The sequence below is a fragment of the Magnolia sinica genome, chromosome 13, assembly GCF_029962835.1.
Source record: "Magnolia sinica isolate HGM2019 chromosome 13, MsV1, whole genome shotgun sequence".
Taxonomy (NCBI): Eukaryota; Viridiplantae; Streptophyta; class Magnoliopsida; order Magnoliales; family Magnoliaceae; genus Magnolia; species Magnolia sinica.
The window spans coordinates 31,532,033-31,542,059 of record NC_080585.1 but is presented as its reverse complement, the minus strand read 5'-3'; the positions used below and the strand labels follow the sequence as shown (position 1 = coordinate 31,542,059).

The 10,027-nt window shown below is 38.5% G+C and overlaps 1 protein-coding gene across 1 annotated transcript; it reads right to left on the bottom strand.

The window, feature by feature from the left end:
* Positions 1-4,884: 4,884 nt before the first annotated feature.
* LOC131224082 (probable WRKY transcription factor 50) lies at positions 4,885-6,537 on the bottom strand. Its single transcript, XM_058219647.1, has 3 exons — positions 6,228-6,537; positions 5,757-5,897; positions 4,885-5,373 (listed from the first exon to the last, which is right to left on the bottom strand). Exons 1-3 carry the CDS (start codon positions 6,497-6,499, stop codon positions 5,148-5,150), a joined length of 639 nt encoding a protein of 212 aa, XP_058075630.1. The 5' UTR covers positions 6,500-6,537; the 3' UTR covers positions 4,885-5,147.
* Positions 6,538-10,027: the final 3,490 nt, after the last annotated feature.

The window sequence follows — 10,027 nt, the reverse complement described above, 5'->3', positions numbered from 1 at the left end:
GGATCATTAGATGGATAGATGGGATGGTTGGGTGGTTGGATGGTTGGATGGATGGATGATTGGATGTGATGGATGGATGATTGGATGGGATGGTTGGATGGATAGATGGGATGGATGTGTGGACGTTTGGATGATTTGATGGCACGGATAGATTGGATGGTTGGATTATTAGATAGATGGGATGGATGTGTGGACGTTTGGATGATTTGATGGCACGGATAGATTGGATGGTTGGATTATTAGATAGATGGGATGGATGGATAAATGTTTGGATGATTGGATGATTTGATAGGATGGATGGATAGTTAGATGGATAGATGGGATGGTTGGGTGGTTAGATGGTTGGATGGATGGATGATTGGATGGGATGATTTGATGTGATGGATGGATGGGATGGATGGATGATTGGTTGGATTGATAGATGGGATGGATGTGTGGATTTTTGGATGATTTGATGGCATAGACGGATGGGATGGTTGGATGGTTGGATTATTGGATAGATGGGATGGATTGGGATGGATGGATAAATGTTTGGATGATTGGATGATTTGATGGGATGGATGGACAGTTAAATGGGATGGATGGATGGATGGGATGGTTGGGGTGGTTGAATGGTTGGATGGATGGGATGGATGGTTGAGTGGTTGGATGGTTGGATGGATGGGATGGATGGCTGGGTGGTTGGATGGTTGGATGGATGGTTGGATTAATCATGCATATGTATTTTGTTTAATTTATATGCTTATTTATGCATGATTGTAAAATATATGAATGCATTATACTTGTTAATTGGTTTAATGAGATTTAAGCGATTGTTATGTTACTATTGGACTGTTTCTTATGATAACACATGCTTGTAGGCTCTAATTAAAAAGAAACTTATTATGTATGCATTTTTTTTTACAATTTTTTATTCCTAAACATGTAAATATGTGTATTTAAGCCTCTACTAAAGTTTCATTGAAAAATTACATCGTTTTACTATGTTTTCCTCGCATTTCCGGTTATCAACGATATTATCGGCGATAGCGATATTATATCTTTATCTCCAGCTAGCGAAACTTGTAGCGATACTAACAACTTGAACACTGGATACAACTGACGGTATTCATGGACTCATCAGGATTTGCATATTACATTGTATCATCGGCATCTGATATTTGGCTTGCTGTCTTCGTATTGCATAGCTGATCTACATTGCTTTGTCAGTATATGATATTGTTTTTATTATATTTCTGCATCGTATAGCATGGATAAGGCTGATGGTATTTATGGGCCTATCAGTATGTTTTTGCATCACTCTGATATCGTATGATTTATGAACTTGCCAGTATTTCTGATATTGTATGATTTATGAGCTTGTCAGTATTTCTGCCTACTCTGATTTCTCTGATATTGCTTACTTAGCACTTATCTTGTGCACACACTTTCACCACCCACTAAGCTTTCTATAAGCTTATGCACGATAGATGCGTGTAGGTGGGGTTAGGTTGCAGCAGTGTTGAGTATGGAGCATGCAGCGGTCTTTTAGAGCTTTGATTTTTAATATATGTATTTCCATTTCAGTATTGTATTCAAATGTTTATTTTAGTGGATATGTGATGATGATGTTCCCTTTGTGATTTGGGTAAACTTGTGGTTATGCTTCTTACGAGATAAATGTATATTATAAAATCTTCATTGTAGGATCCCAGGATCGAAATTTGGCGTATGAGTGCTGGAAGCCGAGAATGGGGTACTACGGAGGCTGTCGGCACCGAATTCGGCGATCGGGATTCCTGTGAGTTCGATCTCTGGGTTTGGGGCGTGACAGTCTAGCCACTCAACCTGTCAGTAGCTAATCTACGTCCAACACGCAAGCTACATAAGTGACAGGTTGTTGTAGATACGTGTCGTGCGAAGACGAGCACGTACGCGCCTCGAGCTCCGAGTTGTACGAACGGCTCAAATGAGATCAAAGTTACATGGGCCCCACCATAACGTTTATTTTCCATCTAATATGTTAATAATGTTAAAAATACATGGATGAAGTGGAAAAACAAATTTCATATTGATCTGGAGCTTCTGTGATCTGAAAAAGAGTTTCAATGGTAAACGATCAATCCCCCACTGTTTTTTGCAGTGTGGTCCAACTAATCTTTAAATCTGTCTTATTTTTTGGCTCAAGCCTTAAGACAAGCTCTCCATATTATGGATGAACGGTTTGGATATAACATATACCTCATAGTTTGACCTAAAGAATTTGCGGATGTTAATACACCACCACCAGCCAATCCGCTTCCAATTTGTATCACCCACTTCTTTCTTCCGACCCGAACGGTACCCAATCCGATCTGATTCGATTTTCCAAACCAAGTCAAATTCAGTTCAGATCAAGCTAGTAATGCATCGGATCAGATCGAGTCAGATGACCCAGACTCGGTCCCGGATCGAATCAAGTTTGGGTTAGGCCATGTAGAATCCGGACCGAGTCAAGTTAGACCCAATCCGATCCGACTCGGTCCGATGCCCAACTCTATTCACAAACATGACGGTGGGCCCACATAAGTTTGTAACGTAGGAACGGAAGCGGATTGTGTACTAAGTAACTCAGTACGATAAGTGTACTGAGTAAACTCCATGGGGCCAATGTGATTTACAGATTTTATCTACTCTATCCATCCATTTTAACAGATAATTTGATGGATGGAGCCTAAAATGAAATATATCCAAATTTCAAGTGAACCTCACCACGGGACTGTGTGAATTGAAATTCTACCATTGAAAATTTCTTGGGGCCATAGAATTTTTGGATCAAGCTGATATTTGTGTTTTCCCTTCATCCATGTCTGTGTGATCTTATGAACAGGTTCGATGACACATAAACATCACTGTGGGCCCTAGCAAGGTTTCAACGGTGTAAGTCATTATTCCCACTGTTTCCTTTGGTGTGGTACACTTGAGCTTTGGGAATACTTGTATTTTGGAATCAACCTCTAAAATGATCTGGAAATAAATACTGACGGCGTGGATAACCCACGTACAGTCATAGTAGGCTCAACTGAGTTTACACAGTACGATAAAAGCGTACTGAGCAATTCAGTACGAAATCCTATTTCCGCAGGAACTTGGTGTGAGCGAAGAAAACAACATTTTTGTCCTTTTCACTGTGGGCCAATTCGAGCACCGCCTCATTTGCCCTTTCAATTGGGACATCTCAAGGTTATTAGAGATTCTTGTATCCTCGGTGGGCCATCTCACAATTCCAAAGTGTCCTGATCCAAGGATCATGGTTGTTCCACTCTTCAAGAGGGTTGGATGAGACTCATCTGCGTCAACTTAGACTGAGTTCAGTCCAGTTTGACACCATGAGTCAATGGCACAATGAAGGAGATGATGAGGTCGATCACTATCTTCCTTAGAAGATAACTACTCCAAATTCATGAAGCTTTTTGAATTTCTCAAAGAGCTTTTTCGAATTCACGGATGATAAAAAGCATGAATAATTTTTAATAAATTCCAAATAATTTGATTGATCATTAAAAAGAAAAATAAAAAAAATACTACTCTTTAAGTAATGAACTCAAATTTAATAAAGAGTTTTAGACTTAGATTTCAACTAAAACATCTTAAATTCGTGACTTACCGAGCTCTATTCCTATTAGACTACATGGTTTTCGGCCAAAAATATTAAGTGTTCAATTTGGTCCAACCATGGTATTCTCTGAAGCCATTTAATTTCATGTTGGTCAGACTTTTACAACTTAAAAGATCAAAAGTTATACTCAAATTAAAACTTACCATTTATAATAAAAATGAAACTAAGCAAGACTTTTGATCATCGATTTGATGGAATCTCGCAAATCTGGAGTGGGCAACCCAACATAGTAGGGTTGGTTGGCTTAAGTATATTCTATTACACCAAAATCATATATAATATGTCAAAAAACTCATTCCAGTTTGCAAGATACGACTGATTTAAGGTTCCGATGGTTTAGATCGTTTCTACTTCTAATCAGACTTTCTCTGATCCATCTTTGCTACTAAAGTCTGCGATCCAATCAGTAGCATGAATAGGCCCAATTTAGACAAGTCACCCCTCAGTCATATGACAGGCCTGAACGAACTCGTCCAAGTCACAAGTCAAAAAAAACCATGATTTGGACACACATGAAAGAAGTGGACGGTTATAATTAATTGATCCACCGTCCAAATTTAATGTGAGAAGTTTGATATGCTTCCTGAGTGGGTAACCTGTTTTTAGGGAGGGACTCTGTTACAATATATTCCAACTTTCTAAAATATTTCCCAAGTTTGCAGCCCTACTGTCTCAGCCGGACGATTTTGGCACCAGACTGGGACAGATTGGCGGGCCAGCACCGGCACCGGTGCAGAAAGCACTCCTCCAGGATCAGTCCTTTTCGACTTCGTTTTATCACCGCCCCTATTCGTATCTATTAGAGTTATATGACAGGTGTCGCGCTGTTCTTTTGTTGACGACGGTCAAATGATTATACATAACTTTTCCCAATCAATAAAATTATAAGCGGAGAGAAAGTTGTGAATTATTCGTGAATGTTTCAAAGAAGAAGAAGAAAAATCTCCCAATAATTTAAATATAATTGAATAATTCAACATTTATTCTATATTTCCGACTTATTCGCAAATAATATTTAGTACGGAACTTATTAATGAATTCTTCAAATAATTTAAAAAATACAAAATAATTATTTTTAAAAGAAATATTTCCCCAATTCTCGAAATTCTTCTAACTTTTTCTTGAATCGGGATTGATCAATCGTCAATCGCCTACTTAACAAATTATACTCAAATTCAAATTTTATAGTGCGGTCCATGTGATGAACAACCTGGATTTGACACACATGCTAGGTTGACACACATCGCTACTCAGGCAAGTATCCTTCCATTCTCAAGGTTTTGACATTACTAAAACAGTCACATGTATGTGAGCACTTACATATCAGAGAGAGAGGGGGCCATGATCATGAAAGACAATCACAACCATATACTTAATTTTACACTAGCTGTTCATCTATCAACATCAAAATTCAAAATAGAGATGTCCAAGCCCTCACTCCACATGTTGGAAAATCTCATTTACACTACAACTCGATCTAAATCCCAACAAAAGCATCAGCCAATGACATCTACGAAGCGGAGTGTGCTGCCTGTAAGGACCATGGATGTGGAGCCTTCAATGGCCTCTGGTTAGAGGAGCCCACACCAAAGCTGTCCTGAGTACAGTAAACCACACATGGGCTCTCATGGTTATGCACTCCCTCATATGTTGTGATCACATAACTGTGGTCATCTCGATCTCTTTCGACTCTCTTCTTCACTGGGCACCCTCCGTTTGAGCATCGGTAGTAATTCCTGCAGCCAACCATTTAATCAGCCAATCTCATCCACTAATTGAAAACCAACAAATCCAAATATCGTACAAAAATGCCAATGAATATTCTTTTTCAATTCATGTTATCGAGCACTTTCATTAATTTAAGTTGCACAGGTGCAATCACAAAACATGCAATGTGTGGTACACATGATAGAAATGATACAATAAGATTGTGATTGTCCGGTCCAATGGGAGGCGCGTTTCGAGAATAAAAGGTCGAGTATTGGATTTTCTATCGAACCGGTTGGATGGAGTCGTAATATCAGTCTTTAAATAAAACATATTTATTGAACATGGGTTTATTTTATTTTATTTTTTAAATTCAAATACCTCTATTTATTTGTCTACCAAAAACATTTACCTTGGATTTGGGCTGTTCTTGACGGTCTTCTTTCCATATTTTCTCCACTTGAATCCATCATCTAAGATTTCAAGCTCGGATTTTGTTCTAAATGCAATCCGAACCCCGAAGTCCATTGAAATATTCTTCTCTCCACTTTCACTGTTCCAAAAACACATAACAATCACCAATGGAAAAAGAAAAAGAAAAAATAAAAGAAAAGAGGAGAACAATCTCTAGCCAAAAAGGTATTGGTACATATGATAGTATGCCGACGGCTCTTAACCATCCATTCATGGTGTCCAGGTATCTCTACACCCATTTAAAGTGAGATTTGGAACGAACCCCACTTAGAATATGCATCGAGATTCCCGCCGAACATGAATGATTAATGAATATGGGCCATTAGTACACATTGAGCTCACACAATCTATCTCCTAACAATACATGTATCAAAAACTCAAAACAATGAAATACAAAACCATCACTTACATGCTACTAATAGAGCTATTATCGCCGTTTTGGTCTGAATCACCAACGATCTCCATCGTTGGAAAAGTCGGATTCTGCCTGAATCCGATGATTGACGACGCTGGGTCTTCGTCGGGGCCGTCATCGAAGATCAGATAATCGGAAAGTTTGAAGGATGAGTGGTCAGGATGGTAAGCCGAAAAGCTGTGATTATGGTTAGTGGATGGCTCTTGTGATAGGAAATGGGAGTGAGACATTGCTATGTGGGGGGTGGGAGAGCTTTCTTTCACCATGATCCACTCAACTTCATTAAATATATCTTCTTCTTTTTTTTTTTTTTCTTATTTTTTTTTCTTTGGCGTGCGCTTTCCTTGTGAGCTTCCCATGAGATGGATTGAAGCTTCTTGGTTAGTGCCACGTGTCACTGTCATGGTACGAAATTGGGGTCCACATATACATCACCTGGATGACGTTGGATGCTTGGATAGTTAGGAGATGAGCCTATAGAATTGTGGGGAAGACTTGTAAGGTTGACTCAAGATATTTTGTAGTGCTCTGCGGAAGTGTTTTTACATGTGTTCTGTCTTTCAGTTTGTAAAGGTGGGGCCCATCATTGTACTCATCTAAAACGTTCATTCAATGGGAATGACTGTGGATGGCCTATGCACCAAAAATTATATAATGGTGAAATTTCTAGCTATATGATATTTTGGCCATCCATCTATTGGTTAAATGGGACCTACCACTGTAATTCCCTTTTTATTTTTTTTTAATTTTTAAAATCTTTTTATTCATTTTAATATTTTAATTTTTATTTTGGTTTGGAGTTGGGACTGGGGAGGGGCACGGAAGCGGATTGTGTACTCCTGTCCCCAACTGGATGGAAATCAGTCCAGGTAGGGGCTCAGCCTCTATGAGTCCACCGTGATGTATTGGTTTTATCATCCTGTTCATTCATTTTTCCAGATCATTTTAGTAAATCAGGCAAAAAATGAGACAGATCCAGTGCTCAAATGGACCATGGCATGGGAAGAAGCAGTGATAATAATACCCACCATTGAAACCTTCATAATGCTTATTTATCATCCAAACTGTTCATAATGTCACATAGAGGGAAAACACAAATATCATCTTAATCCAAAACTTCTGCTGCCCTCAAGAAGTTTTTAATTGTGACCGTTCAATCCCTAACCTGTGGTCACTTGAGCCTTGGATCTGCCTCATTTTTGGGCTTATAGCCTAATATGGTCTTTCAAAATGGATGGACGCCGTAGATTAAACCCATAATTCAGTGGGCCCTACCTATCCCTGTCTGGACGGATTGTCTTCTATGCGGTGGCTAAGACAATCTGCTCTGCATAAAGTATTCAGGCAATCCCCAACAAAACAACAAAAAAGACAGCCGCCACTCCTTTCATATATCAATTTACTGTTTGCCTCTTGTCTGATTGTATATACTTTTTAAATCTTGGAAATATAGTGGGCCTTATAATATCAACCGTTTGGATTCATGAATACTAAGTGCCACTCCAACAACGGTTGGATGATAAGTTGCTCTACACCAAACCTTTCATGTGAGTGTGACATCCAACCTATCCATTAGTTTGTCCATATAATTGAAATTATCTTGTGTAAAAATCAACCACATTCACTCATTTAGTGGACCACGCTTATATTTTTGTTATTTATTAATGGATATATATTGCTTTGTGCCTAACTGATGAGCATCTTTCTTTTTAATAACTCTTTATAAAAAATTTAAAAAGAGTTATTTTGATACTTGGGTAGTGTATGATGCATGATAAGCAAAGACTTTAAGATCTTATGGACGTGGCCTACAAATTCATATTAAACTAATTAAATTGTGGAAACTACTTGTTCAAATTCATGTTCCCAGAATTGGAATGGGAGATCATCATTGTTATCATTATCTTGATCATCATCAAAGCTTTAACCCAACTAATTGCGGTGAGCTACATGAATTTGTTCCTGCTGCTTCACTCCATCAAGGGTGTTGATGCAAAAATTTGGTTCACCCTTTTTAGACATTCGAGTACCTGTCCAGGAAGGAAACAAAGGAGACCCTATCTATAGCAGGGGACTCTCCGATGCTAAAGTCAGGCTAGAAATCTGGGTGTAGTAGTATCGAAGGGTTTTGGGTGAAAGATTTTGTGTACATTCCACCATTAGAGGTGCTCCTATTTATAGTTGAGGAGAGGTGATGGTATAGGAGGGATCTCCCCATTTAGTAGGATATCTCGTAGTAGGATTACAGTCTTATTAGGAGTTGTAATGATCGCCCCAGATTCTTGGCTGAGATCTCGGGCGGATCCATATCATGATAGGTTTTCTAGATTTTCGGCCAGGATCTCGGGTGGACGAGGTCGGTCCTCGATAGGAGGCGGTCTATGCTGGCCTGAAATATTCTGACCTGGGACACACCGATCTACGACGTATCGGCCTGGGGCTCACCGATCCATGACATACTGACCTGGGACACATCGACTTGGGACATGATGACCTGGGGCGTCCCGATTTATCTCCTTAATCAAGCGGTTGAGTTCCTTTCATTGAAGTCTGTGGTCCCTCCATCTTGCCGGCGGAACGTCGAACTCGATCCCATCTCCTTTTCAGCTTCAGAGCCAGAGTTCAGGTATGGAGTTTCTGTTATTGCATGGCTTGGTCGAGCGTGTAGGGTTCCGACCTGACCTTTTCCTATTGGTCGGTATATTTTCCCCATAACAAAGGGTTATAACTTCAATTAAGCTACAAGCCATTGAATCTCTTTTAATTCTCTTCCTGTGTCCTTCTAAGCATTTCACAAGCTTTTTAGAGTATTTAACTTATACGAACTCATACATTCTAGCCCATGTAGTTCTTAATCTCCACTGTACATGATCATATCATCTGAATCTATTTTCTCCCTTATCTTGTTTTGTATCGGTGCTACCCCTAAATTCTCTCAAATTCATTTAATTTTAATCTCATTCTTCCTTGTTTTTCCACTCATTCATTTCACTAATTTCATTTTAGCTAGACTTCAACGCACACATTATTTTTTAACTGATTCAACCTTCTATCCAATAAACCATGATTGGTTTTTTAGCAATCATATAAATTTTTTCTTTCAATTTGAATAGTACACAACAATCACATGAAATTCAAAAGGTTTATCTCTATTTTTTCCACCCCTTTAATTTTATGGACAACATGCTTCTCAATCTCTTAACTCTCATAAATTATGGATTCAGGGTATTTAATTATTTTGTTAAAACAGGACCATTAGATAATTTTTATTTTTAACCATCGACTAAATGACCACTGACAATCAAACAATCAAATAAACATAAACTATTGTCCTTTTAGTTTGAGTGGTACACTGCAGCAATAACTTGAAATTTCAAAGGTATATATATCCATTTTTTCCACCCCTCTTGAATTTTATTAATAAGAGGTTATCAATCTCAAAACTCACGTGAAGTACTATTCATGCCGATATTTAGTTTGTTGAATTTGGACCATTAGATAATTTTTAATTTTTAACCGTCGACTAAATGTCTACCGATGGTTAAATAGTCAAATAAACATAATGTTTTATGAAAATACACCTAAATAGAGAAGCATTATTTTTAATTTGAATTGACTGTATGCTATGTATGCAACTTTGAAGCAATTTCAACGCACGTGATTATCATCCGTTGCACTCTCTCGGGATATCCAAGTTTTTAAGTTTACACTTAGATCACTGCAATCTTGGGCGGAAACGGATTGACTACTCCCCCTGCCACCGTCCAATGGCTGATGATCGGTGCTCTGTGGGC

What these genes read in the sequence shown, in the direction of transcription:
- LOC131224082 (XM_058219647.1), bottom strand. Translation starts at nt 6,499, where the DNA reads ATGGTGAAAGAAAGCTCTCCCACCCCCCACATAGCAATGTCTCACTCC. An exon ending in AATAGCTCTATTAGTAGCAT is followed by an intron (nt 5,898 to 6,227) that starts GTAAGTGATGGT and finishes TTTTTGGAACAG; the next exon opens with TGAAAGTGGAGAGAAGAATA. An exon ending in AAGAACAGCCCAAATCCAAG is followed by an intron (nt 5,374 to 5,756) that starts GTAAATGTTTTT and finishes GGTTGGCTGCAG; the next exon opens with GAATTACTACCGATGCTCAA.